This window comes from Tachyglossus aculeatus, chromosome 16 (assembly GCF_015852505.1).
Source record: "Tachyglossus aculeatus isolate mTacAcu1 chromosome 16, mTacAcu1.pri, whole genome shotgun sequence".
NCBI classification, from domain to species: Eukaryota; Metazoa; Chordata; class Mammalia; order Monotremata; family Tachyglossidae; genus Tachyglossus; species Tachyglossus aculeatus.
The window spans coordinates 14,798,314-14,811,767 of NC_052081.1; the positions used below are offsets into that span (position 1 = coordinate 14,798,314).

The following is a 13,454-nucleotide window of genomic DNA, read 5'->3' on the forward strand; positions in this document are numbered from 1 at the left end:
GAAGATGCTAGAGACAAAGTAAGAAGTTTAGCCAGGACTCCAGGCTAAACCTTTGTTTTTTTATGAAAAGATCTTGAATGACTAAGTGGGTGGGGCCTCCATTTGACATCTCTATTGAAATATGGTACCTCAAAACACCTAATATCATTTGGCAGAGTGCTGAGTCATCAGTTTCCCTTAGGGACTACTATCTGTTGATTCAACAATACCATTTCCTCTGGCACCTGAGTGGAGAACTAAGGTGTCCTATCCAAGTAGGAACCTAGCCCAGTCCGGCTTAGCTTGAGATCTGACAAGATCGTGGCCCCAGGAGATATGGTAGTAGATTTCTTTTTTTTTTTTTCTGTTAAAAAAGCCTCTCTGAATAAAAACCTGCTACACTTAGCCCCACTGACTTTATGGAACACTATCTTGTTAAACCCTATATCACACTCAAGTTGGGGAGTAGGCGTTGTGGGGAGGGTTTGCCCCGAGAGATGTTACTTTCCTCAAGACCCATTTTTATAGCCTGCTTTTTATTAGAAAGACACTTTGTTCTTATCACTCATCCATCGATGGTTACTAGTTCTTTAGGCTGAAAGGGAAGCAGCTGTTTTTAAGGAGTCGATAACAGGTAAGCGATCTGATCAGATAGTGTAGCCTAAGGGAATGCCTTTATTATTCATCTGAACATAAGAACATGAGCAACAGCAATGCAGTAAGAGCTCAAGAAATATCCTTGATTGATTGATTGATTGATTGATTGACCGAGTCCCATCAGTAGTCCATCCGGCCCACTGTTCTGACTCCCCCGGTGACCGCAGGATGCTTGGAGGAACTGTGCAGTGTTTACCCTACTTCACATATATGTTAATGTTTAATTAATAATAATAATGATTATGGTGTTTGTTAAGTGCTTACTGTGTGTCAGACACTGTACTAAGCGCTGGGGTGGATACCAGCAGATTCATTCATTCATTCAATCATATTTATTGAGCGCTTACTGTGTGCAGAGCACTGTACTAAGCGCTTGGGAAGTACAAGTTGGCAACATATAGTGACGGTCCCTTCCCAACAATGGACTCATAGTCTAGAAGGGGGAGAGAGATTGATGTGGACACCGTCCCTGTCCCACATGGGGTTCACAGCCTCACTTCCCATTTTACAGATGAGGTAAATGAGGCACAGAGAGGTTAACTGACTTGCGCAAGTTCTCACAGCAGGCAAGTGGTGGAGCCAGAATTGGAACCCATGACCTTCTGTCTCCCAGGTCTGTAATCTATCCACTACACCATGCTGCTTCTCCTGCTGCTTTTAGGGAGAAACTGTCTAAACATCCATAATTTATCCCCTCTAAATCTTTTTCCTAATAGGACCCCTTATTCTTGGATAGATTCAAAACCTTCAATCACTCAATGGTATTTTTCGAGTCCTTGCTGTATGCAGAGCTCCGCTCTAAGTGCTTGGGACCGTACATAGAGTTAGTAGATATGATCCCTGCCCTCAAAAAGCTTACAATGTAGTTCAAGCTTTCTTGACTTAATGATGACTTTGGCCTTCACAGCTTCTGGGAGGAGTAACAAATCTTGCCCTCTGAGAAAGGAAATGGTACCTTCTGTTTTAAGTATATATTAAGTATACAGGAGGTACCATTTCCTTTCTCAGAGGGCAAGATTTGTTACCCCTCTCAGAAGCTGTGAAGGCCAAAGTCATCATTAAGTCATCATTATTAATATATATATATGTAAAACACATCATGGCTTGGTGGCTTGGGAGTCAGAGGTCATGGGTTCAAATCCTGGCTCCGCCAATTGTCAGCTGTGTGACTTTGGGCAAGTCACTTAACTTCTCTGTGCCTCAGTTACCTCATCTGTAAAATGGGGATTAAGATTGTGAGCCCCCCATGGGACAACCTGATGCATTTTCCCATGTCTGCCAAGATAGCTGATTCTGTGCTCCTGGATTTCCATTGTTGGAGGAGCGTACCTTCCAAGTGCCATTTGGAACTCTGGGAATGCCGGGTCAGTATCTGACTCCCACCTGGATTGGGACAGGAATCCAGTTGCCCAAGATGGTGGGGAGAGGACCCAATTCAGACTGTCTTTATCCTGTCTGGCCACTCAGACCCTCAGAGCGGAGAAGTGGTGGTCCAGGGTGTGTCTGGGTTAGATCTGGAATCTCCATTTTGAGAGGGGAGCATAAGACTGTGAGCCCCCCGTGGGACTTCCTGATCACCTTGTCACCTCCCCAGCGCTTAGAACGGTACTTTGCACATAGTAAGCGCTTAATAAATGCTATTATTATTCCCTCACCTGTAAAATGGGGATGAAGACTGTGAGCCCCCCGTGGGACTTCCTGATCACCTTGTCACCTCCCCAGCGCTTAAACGGTGCTTTGCACGTGGTAAGCACTTAATAAATGCTATCATTATTATTATTATTATTTGTTTGCTAGGCACTTACCACGTGCCTGGCACCGTTCTAAGAGCTGGGGTGGAAACCAGCCAATTCGGTTGGACCCCCTCCCTATCCCACGGGGGGGATCACGGTCTCCATCCCCATTTTGCAGATGAGGGAACTGAGGCACACAGGAGTTGAGTGACTCGCCCGGGGTCGCGCAGAAGGCAAGTGGCAGCAAACCTTGTGACTCCCAGGCCCGTGCCCCAACCCCATGCAGCAGACAAATGGCAGCAAACCTTGTGACTCCTTTTCGACTGTGAGCCCACTGTTGGGCAGGGACTGTCTCTATACGTTGCCAACTTGTACTTCCCAAGTGCCTAGTACAGTGCTCTGCACACAGTAAGCGCCAATAAATATTATTGATTATGGTGACGATGACTCCCAGGCCTGTGCCCCAACCCCATGCAGCAGACAAATGGCAGCAAACCTTGTGACTCCTTTTAGACTGTGAGCCTACTGTTGTGTAGGGACTGGCTCTATACGTTGCCAACTTGTACTTCCCAAGCGCTTAGTACAGTGCTCTGCACACAGTAAGCGCTCAATAAATACGATTGATGATGATGATGATGACTCCCAGGCCCGTGCCCCAACCCCATGCAGCAGACAAGTGGCAGCAAACCTTGTGACTCCCAGGCCCGTGCCCCATCCCCATGCAGCAGACAAATGGCGCAAACCTGGTGACTCCTTTTAGACTGTGAGCCCACTGTTGGGTAGGGACTGTCTCTATATGTTGCCAACTTGTACTTCCCAAACGCTTAGTACAGTGCTCTGCACACAGTAAGCGCTCAATAAATACGATTGATAATGATGATTATGATCACCTTGTAACCTCCCCAGCACTCAGAACCGTGCTTTGCACATAGTAAATGCTTAATAAATGCCATTATTATTATTATTATTATTATTATTATTATTATTATTACTTTCCAAGCACTTAGTACAGTTCTCTGCACCCAGTAAGTGCTCAGTAAATACGATGGAATGTATACCTGAAGACTAAGGTAATAATCAATCAATCAATCAATCATATTTATTGAGCGCTTACTGTGTGCGGAGCACTGTACTAAGTGCTTGGGAAGTACAAGTTGGCAACATATAGAGACAGTCCCTACCCAACAGTGGGTTCACAGTCTAAATCTAATAATGATTTATATATTTATGAAACACATGTATAACTAAGTGCTGAGGTCAGGAACAAAATTCCTAAATTCTAAATGTGAATTCATTTATTTATTGAGCACTTACTGTGTGCTGAGCACTGTAGTAAGCATTTGGAAAGTACAATTTGGCAACAGAGACAATCCCTACCCAAAATGGGCTCATAGTCTAGAAATACAATATCATTATCACCAAAGGTATTTATTGAGCACTTACTAGGTGCAAAGCACTGTTCTAAGCACTTGGGAGAGTACAATCCAACAGAGTTGGCCGACAAGTTCCATGAATATGAAAGAATTATCCATTTGATTGACTCCATCCGGGTAGGAAACTCAAATGGATGATTGGCACCACATGTGAATTTTTGGTCTGTGTGATCTCTTCAGCTCCAAACCACTTGATATTTCCTCAGTCTTCTTTTTCATGGGGATCACGCAGACACCAGGCTTTGACTTGTCTTTCGTATCAGGGTTGAATGCCCTACTGTCAGGCACAAAGCCTAATTGTATTGGTACGGTGCCCAGAGAGGTGGAGCAGGACTGATTTAAATTTTTTTTAAATTTTAATGATTTGAAAACCCAGCTTCAGAGGAGTGACTGCATTCAACCTGTAGTCTTATTTATGGAATGGACTGAACTTCTAGTAGAGATTCAGGGAGTTGTGGGAAGAAGGGAAAGAGAAGCAGTTTCAGGAGTATAAAAGATGTTCATGGTATGCAGTTTGATTTGCTTTTGAATAGGAGCAGGATTTAAGACAAAAAAAAATGAAAGGGAAGGTGTTATGTCTTTCTTTTGAGCATACATCTTACTGTGATATAATTTAATTTTCAGGTGGAACACCAGTACTCTCACAAGTTCACCGTGATTGTTTTACGAGCCACCAAGGTGACTAAAGGTGCCTTTGGTGACTTGCGTAAGTATTACCGTGCGCTTGCTTCCTTTTGAGCTCTTCAATCATCTTTACTCTCTCTAACCCATGCCAAAAGTAAGTTCATTCAGTCGGAAAGTATAAATGCTTTACCTTGACTCTGAGTTCTTCCTTGGGAAGCCGGTCACTCTGTATCCTTTGGAAATCCAGAAATTGTGAGTTCGGAGTGACTGAACTTTTCGGGAATGTGAAAGCCAGATAACAAAGATGCTACCATCCCACTGGTTTGCTTTAAGTGTGAAGAACACCGTGGCACTGTTTCCTGTGTGAATGAGAGGGTGTGTGCATCTGTGTCTATGGAAATTCATGTGGTATTTTATTTGGCTAGAGAATTAGTGAAGGCAACTATGAATCTAGGAAAGGTACTAAATTTATGCCATGAATAGATACTGCTACTTTATCTTTTATATATAGTTTTTGTAGAGGGAAGGGTGGAGGTATAACTTAGTTCTTGACTTTACAAAACTATTGTGGCTATAGCCTAGGGCATACTTGTACTTTATTCCTCTAAAAGATCATCATCAACAGTATTTATTGTCCCCTACCGGGAACAGAGCTCTGTATTGAATGCCTAGGGGACATGATAATAATAATAATAATAATGGCATTTATTAAGTGTTTACTATGTGCGCAGCACTGTTCTAAGTGCTGGGAAGGTTACAGGGTGATCAGGTTGTCCCACAGGGGCTCACAGTCTTAATCCCCATTTTACAGATGAGGGAACTCAGGCAAAGAGAAGTGAAGTGACTTGCCCAAAGTCACACAGCCAACAATTGGCAGAGCCGGTATTTGAACTCATGACCTCTGACTCCAAAGCCCGTGATCTTTCCACTGAGCCACTCTTCCATCATCTGACATTTCAGCTCCCACTAGAGTAGGAATAGTTGTCTCCATTTTCAAACCCCGCACGAGGAAGAAGTGACAGATGTGATCCCTGCCCTTAGAAAGCCTGTGGTGCATCTTGGGAGATGACAGGCGACATGGAAACAGCAAAAAATGCCATAATTGAAAGAGTAGATGAGTCACTTTAAATAATAGACATAGTGGGTGAGTTAATAGTAAGTAACAAAAAAGGAAATAGGTAAGTGTGGGCCTGAAGTGGCAAATGCAGAGATTAGTCAGGGATATCCTGCTGTAGGAGATGTTCTTTCAGGAGAGCTTTGGAGAAGGGAATGGAAATGATTTGGTAAAACTGGAAGAGGAGGGAATTCCAGAAGAGGGAAGAGTCCTAAGAGTTCACGGGCAGGAGAACGAAAGCGAGGGATGGTTAAGAGGTTAGGTTGGTGGGTAGTGGCAGGAGAAAGTATAGGCAAGAGGGAGCCAATGGGTGGAGAGTCTTTGTTCATTCATTCTTTCATTCGGTTGTATTTATTAAGCACTTACTGTGTGCAGAGCACTGTATTAAGTGCTTGGGAAAGTACAGTACAACAATAAACAATGACATTCTCTGTCCACAATGAGCTCACAGTCTAGAAGTGGGGGGATACAGACATCAATGCAAATAAATAAAATTACAGATATACATAAGTGCTGTGGGGCTAGGGGGTGGGGGTAGAGGAAAAGGAGCAAGTCAGGGCGATGCAGAAGGGAATGGGAGAGGAGGAAAAGTGGGGCTCAGTCTGGGAAAGCCTCCTGGAGGAGATGTGCCTTCAATAAGGCTTTGAAGTGGGAAAGAGTGATTGTCTGGTGGAATTGAGGAGGGAGGGCATTCCAGGCCAGAGGCAGGATGTGCGTCAGTGATGAGACAGGTGAGATCGGGCACTAGAGCAGTGAAGTTTGCGGGCTGGGTTGTAGAAGGAGAGAAGTGAGGTGAGGTATGCAGGGGCAAGGTGATGGAAGGCTTTAAAGCCAAAGATGAGGCATTTTTGTTTGATACAGAGGTGGATGGGCAACCACTGGAGATTTTTGAGGAGAAGGGTGGTGTGTCCTGAATGTTTCTGTAGAAAGATGGTCCAGGTAGTGGAGTGAAGTATGGACATGTCGAAGACTGAGCTCCTTGTCTTCCCTCCCAAACCTTGTCCTCTCCCTGACTTTCCCATCTCTGTTGACGGCACTACCATCCTTCCCGTCTCACAAGCCCGCAACCTTGGTGTCATCCTCGACTCCGCTCTCTCATTCACCCCTCACATCCAAGCCGTCACCAAAACCTGCCGGTCTCAGCTCCGCAACATTGCCAAGATCCGCCCTTTCCTCTCCATCCAAACTGCTACCCTGCTCATTCAAGCTCTCATCCTATCCCGTCTGGACTACTGCACTAGCCTTCTCTCTGATCTCCCATCCTCGTGTCTCTCTCCACTTCAATCCATACTTCATGCTGCTGCCCGGATTATCTTTGTCCAGAAACGCTCTGGACATATTACTCCCCTCCTCAAAAACCTCCAATGGCTACCGATCAATCTGTGCATCAGGCAGAAACTCCTCACCCTGGGCTTCAAGGCTGTCCATCACCTCGCCCCCTCCTACCTCACCTCCCTTCTCTCCTTCTACTGCCCAGACCGCACCCTCCGCTCCTCCACCACTAATCTCCTCACTGTACCTCGCTCTCGCCTGTCCCGCCATCGACCCCCGGCCCACGTCATCCCCTGGGCCTGGAATGCCCTCCCTCTGCCCATCCGCCAAGCTAGCTCTCTTCCTTCCTTCAAGGCCCTGCTGAGAGCTCACCTCCTCCAGGAGGCCTTCCCAGACTGAGCCCCTTCTTTCCTCTCCCCCTCGTCCCCCTCTCCATCCCCCCGTCTTACCTCCTTCCCTTCCCCACAGCACCTGTATATATGTATATATGGTTGTACATATTTATTACTCTATTTATTTATTTATTTATTTATTTTACTTGTACATTTCTATCCTACTTATTTTATTTTGTTGGTATGTTTGGTTCTGTTCTCTGTCTCCCCCTTTTAGACTGTGAGCCCACTGTTGGGTAGGGACTGTCTCTATGTGATGCCAATTTGTACTTCCCAAGCGCTTAGTACAGTGCTCTGCACATAGTAAGCGCTCAATAAATACGATTGATTGATTGATTGATTGACTGGAGTGGGGAGAGGCAGGAGGTTGGGAGGTCAGCAAGGAGGCTGATGCAGCAATCTAGGTGGGATAGGATGAGTGATGGTATCAACATGGTAGCAGTTCAGATGGAGAGGAAAGGGCAGATTTTCGCGATGTTGTGAAGGTGGAACCGATAGGATTTGGTGACCGATTGAATATGTGGGTTGAATGAGAGGGAGGAGTCAAGAATAATGCCAAAGTTACGGGTTTGTGAGACAGGGAGGTTGGTGTTCTGTCTAAAGTGATGGGAAAGTCAGGGAGAGGACAGGGTTTGAGTGGGAAGATAAGGAGCTTGGTTTTGGAAATGTTAAGTTTGAGGTGATGGGAGGACAAGTAGGAATGTCTAAAAGGCAGAAGGAGTTGCGAGCCTGGAGAGCAGGAGAGAGGTCAGGGGAGGAGATGTAGATTTGGGTATCAAATCTTGACACTCAGTGGTCTCCTGACCTTCGGAATGTCTGACGGCTAACGGTCCCCACTCTCCTACCAATCAATCAATCGATCAGTGGTATTTATTGAGCACTTACTTTGTGCAGAACACTATGCTAAGTGCTTAGGAGAGTACAGTACAACATAATTAGCAGGCACATTCCCAGCCTGTAACTAATTTACCACTGGGCTTTTGCATAGTACTTATGTACATACCTCACTTGCAGTGTGGCCCCCACTTGCCTCTGAGGTCTTGCTGTGCCATTTTGGGGTGGACTTCCCAGTAGCCTCGGAGGATCTGCCCTGGAATCATACAGGCCCACTGAGGGTTTGGTGTGGCCTTGTTTTCTGTTTCCAGGAGCTTGAAGGAGGATTGGCATGGCCTTTGACCCACCTCTCCACCCCCAGAGTCCTCGGGGATGTTCAGGCCTGGGTTCTCTGTCCTAGGAAATGAATTGACTCAAGACCGAGTTATGCCTGGGCACAGCCAATGGTTGGGAGAATGGGAAAAAAAACCCATCCTTACTTTTCAAAACTGCTGTTTCCACCCTTTCAGTCAGCCTCTCTGAGGCCTTCCAGAACAGGAGAGTGGGATTCTTCCAGATTTTCCTCATGTTTTTGACTTCACATGCCCTCTCTTTTTTAAGCTTCCTTTCTTTTGTAAACTCCTTATGGTCAGGAGTCATGACTCTCCCACTTTAATGTTCAAGGCTCTGGACAGAGAAATTGCTCAGTAAATACTGTTGATTAATTGTGACCCAATTAAAAATCCCTCTATTTCCTGATTCATTGGACTCCATGATAATCTTTCACCACTACTTACCCTCTCACACTTTTTTAAAGAGCGCATTGTGGACAGAGAACATGTCTACCAACTTTTTTAATGGTATTTGTTAAGTGCTTACTCTGTTCCAGTTACTGTGCTAAGTACTGGGGCAGATACAAGCTAAAATAATCAGGTTGGACATAGTCCATATCTTACATGGGGCTCACAGTCCTAATCCTCGGTTTACAGATGAGGTAACCGAGGCACAGAGAAGTTAAGTGACTTGTTGAAAGTCACACACCTGACAAGTGGCAGATCCAGGATTAGAACCCAGTTCCTTCTGACTCCCAGGGACGTGCTCTACCCACTAGGCAACGTTGTGCCAACCCAGTCATATTGTTCTCTCTCAAGCACTTAGTACAGTGCTCTGCATTCAATGCTCAATAAATACGATTGATTGATAACCAAATTTCAAAAGAAAAATAATATTAAGGAGAGAAGCACCGTTAAGAAAACTATGTTTTGCAGAGAGGAGCTCACACTGGACTTGAAATCTCCTTTGTTATATGACTGACGAGTGGATGCAGCTAACTAGGAGACTGCCTTTCTCTCAGCCAACTGTGACCACATTCATAATTTACCAGATGTCCAGAAGCCATATCTAATTTGCCTTTTTTGTTATCCATTTAAACAAAGTAGGCATCAGCCACCCTCTTTCTTAGTACTGAGGTGTGATCTGTCAAAACTATAGGACTCATTGTGTTGCTCGATTCAGTTAGCACAAGATCCTTTGTCATATGCATTGTAATTCTCTCACATTTCCTCCTGCCATCAGGACATCTGTACTTAGATGTCCCATTAACACCTCAAACTTAACATGTCCAAAACAGAACTTCTCTTCTTCCCACCCAAACCCTATCCTCCCCTCCCTTTCCCATCACTAAGGACATCACTATTTACTATGCTCCCTGCTGGCTCTCAGGCCCATAATCTTGATATTACCTGTGACTCATCTCTCTCAATTAACCCCCATATTCAATCTGTCTCCAAATTCTGTAGGTTCTACCTTCACAACATCACTAAAATCCATCCTGTGCTCTCCATCCAAACTGCTACTATGCTGATCCAATCACTTATCATATCCCGCCTTAATAATAATAATGATGATGGTATTTGTTAAGTGCTTACTATGTGCAAAGCACTGTTCTAAGCGCTGGGGAGGTTACAAGGTGATCAGGTTGTCCCACGAGGGGCTCACAGTTTTAATCCCCATTTTACAGCTGAGGTAACTGAGGCACAGAGAAGTTAAGTGACTTGCCCAAAGTTACACAGCTGACAGTTGGTAGAGCTGGGATTTGAACCCTGCGTCAGTCTCTTTGCTGACCTCCCCAACTCCAGACCTTACTTCACTCTGCTGCCCAGATCAGCTTTCTAAAAACAAAGTTATTTTGCATGTCCTCATTCTTCAAAAATCTCTAGTGGTTGCACATCCCTCTCTACGTAATAATAATGGCATTTATTAAGCACTTACTATGTGCAAAGCACTGTTCTAAGCGCTTGGGGGATACAAGGTAATCAGGTTGTCCCACGTGGGGCTCATAGTCTTAATCCCCATTTTACAGATGAGGGAACTGAGGCCCAGAGAAGTTAAGTGACTTGCCCAAGGTCACACAGCTGAGAAATGGTGGAGCCGGGATTCGAGCCCATGACCTCTGACTCCCAAGCCCGGGCTCTTTCCACTGAGCCACGCTGCTTCCCTACATGAAACAGAAATTCCTTACCATTGGCGTTAAAGCATTCATTCAGCTCACTCCATCCAATCTTACCTTGCTGACTTACTACAACCCAGCCTGCTTGCTAGGCTTCTCCAATGCCAACCTCATTTGGCCCACAATCTCATCTATTTAGCAAAGACACCTTGCCCACATCTTCCCTTGCGTCTAGAATTCCCTCCCCTTTCATGTCTGACCACCCTCCCTGCTTCAAAGACTTATTTACATCACATTTCCTGCAAGACGTCTTTCCCGACCAAGCCCTTATTTCCCTATTCCCTCTCACTTTTGCATCACCCTTGCAATTGGATTTAAACCATTTAAAGCACTCCTTCACCTCGCCCCCTCCTATCTTACCTCACCGCTTTCTAATACAACCCAGCCCTCACACTTTGCTTCTCTCTTGCTAACCTACTCACTGTACCTCCATCTCATCTATCTCACCAGGTCCTGCCTTTGGCCTGGCATACCCTCCCTCTTCATATCTAGTAGACTTTCACTCTCTCCACCTTCAAAACCTTATTAAAAACACATCTGTGTGTATGTGTGCTTGCATGTGTGCGATAGCTCAGAGTGACATGTTTAAGGGTGCTTTGCCGTAAAGCCAAGAGCGGATTTGGAAATCTGAAGTCGTGAGATAAACACTTTCTGGCTCATTTTCAAGAGCATTGCTTTTAGCATGGCTTTGAATAGCAGCAGAGAATAAATTAAAATTCACACCTTTTGGTGAACAGATTTCATCATTCGTATTACAAGATAATCCCATCCGAAACTGAATGTTGATCTTGTCCATCATTTTTTAATTACCTTAGCGGTAGTTTAGTTCACAGAATGTCACCATCTCTTTCAGCAGTTTTGTTCAGAACATTCTGTACTGTGCATACCGTGTGTTTATCTTCAGAGTTGAAAGGATATATTTTCTGAGACAATAGTAAATATTTATCCACACTATATATGTAATAAATATAGAGTGTATAATGCTAGGTAGGAAAGAGTAGTTTGATCCATTTATTTCCAGTGTTAAAGAATATTAGAACAGTGCTTGGCATATAGTAAGTGCTTAACAAATACCATTATTTATAAAGAGCACTGCACAGAAGATGGAATGCATCAACTTACATTTATTTTTCAGTACCAGTGAATATAAATGAAAATACCCAAAAGATAAAATTGAGAATGTTTCTAGGCTTTATAAGAGTATACAAAAATATCACACGACTGAATTTTTTATGCTTCCGTTTTCAGTGCCTAGAGATGATTGTGGTATTTGTTAAGGATTTTCGATATGCTGAGCAGTGGAGTAAGAGCAAGATAATCAGGTCAGAAACAGTCACGGTCACAATCTAAATAGAAAGGAGAATGGGTACTGAATCCCCAGTTGGGGGAGGAGGAAACTGAAGCACAGGGCAGTTAATCCACTTGTCTAAGATCACACAGCAGGTGGGCAGAGCTGGGATTAGAACCCAGGCCCTCTGATTCCCATGTTTGTTCCACATTGCTTTTCATGATTGATGGGAAGTTGTTATAAAAGGATGGAATGGCAAAAACTGTTAGGTTTCTAAATGTAGTTATCATCAGTGGTATTTATTAAGGGCTTACTGTGTGCAGAGAGCTTGGGAGAGTAGAATACAGCAGAGCTGTTAGACCCATTTTCTGCCCAAAGGAAGCTTACAATCTAGCTGTCTCCCCATTCCACCCATGAAGACCTCAGATAGATAACTCATTGCTATTTCAGATTCTTATTTTAGGAAATATTCACATGCTCAACTGAAATCATTTGTATAATTAGCGGTCCTAACAATAATAAAAAACATCATGCCTTCAAGCCATGCCATTTTCTAGTCTTTGGTTGGCTCCCGTATATCTGTTAAACTTTTAGAACAGCCGTTACTGAATGAAAGATTTACTGCTTCTTTCCTGTCAATTTTCCAGAGCAGCATCCTTTTGTTTTAATTCTAAGTCCAGACTTGTTGATTTGTAACTTATAGTGTTTTGGAAGCTTTCAGTTCCGATTAGTTATCCCTTCAAGGAATGACAGGGAGGATTTGGCTCTTGGAAATATCACACCCCCATTGTTAAAATTTTTTTATCTAAGTGTGATTTACTGTACTCTGAAGTGTGGGGAAAGGCTGATGGAATCCCTACGAGGATTTGGGGTACTTTTACTTCAATCGATCAGTCAATCAAATTTGTCGAGTGCTTGCTGTGTGCAGAGCACTGCAGAGTTGGTAGACCCATTCCTTCCCCACAGTGGGCTTACAATCTGGAGGATTTCACTTCATTTAGAATTTGAGAATGAATCTTTTTTTCTAACTGCACTGCTTGTTAACCAGCTGAGAAAACCCACACAGTCAAGGGTGACGTGGTATTGGGATTTTAAATAGCAATGCTGATGCTATAACTCATTCTGAAGTACTCGCCTGAAACAGTGAAAATATCAATTCTTTGAAAGTTCTCCATGATCTTTCAACCAGAATCTTAAACCACATTTCCTATGTCAGAGATGACTGTCACATCAGACTTGTATTGCGTGAGCTGCTCGCTTCAACTTTGTCTGCCACTGCATCTTTCCTGAAAAATCCACATGGATGAACTTTGTATTCCTCTTAGTTTTCATTATTGTTGCTGTTTATAAACTACACTCTTTGAAAGGAGTTCCCAATGTTTCAAACAAGGAGAACTGCTTTAGAGGTGGGATGCTGGTAACTGGACTGCATAAATAAAATCAACCCCAACAAAACAGTAAAGAACAATAAATATAACATGCCGTCATAGACTGACCTTCGGTTAACTCTTTTTCAGAATGTTAAGAGCCAGAATAGGACATAGCTAGCCTGTGTAGTGGCTTTACTTGTTTGAACAGAGTTTTCGAAAATAGATTGTTCAAAGGAAAAATCTTGATTTTGCAAAGCCCCAACAAATATG

At 43.9% G+C, this 13,454-nt stretch overlaps 1 protein-coding gene across 2 annotated transcripts in view; it reads left to right on the forward strand.

Moving 5' to 3' along the window:
* PLA2G4A (phospholipase A2 group IVA) overlaps positions 1-13,454 on the forward strand; it is a 124,983-nt gene that overhangs the window by 33,117 nt on the left and 78,412 nt on the right. For both annotated transcript variants that reach the window (XM_038758438.1, XM_038758439.1), the window contains exon 3: positions 4,427-4,508. In XM_038758438.1, coding sequence (XP_038614366.1) covers positions 4,427-4,508 — 82 coding nt within the window. The remainder of the gene's footprint in view (positions 1-4,426; positions 4,509-13,454) is intronic.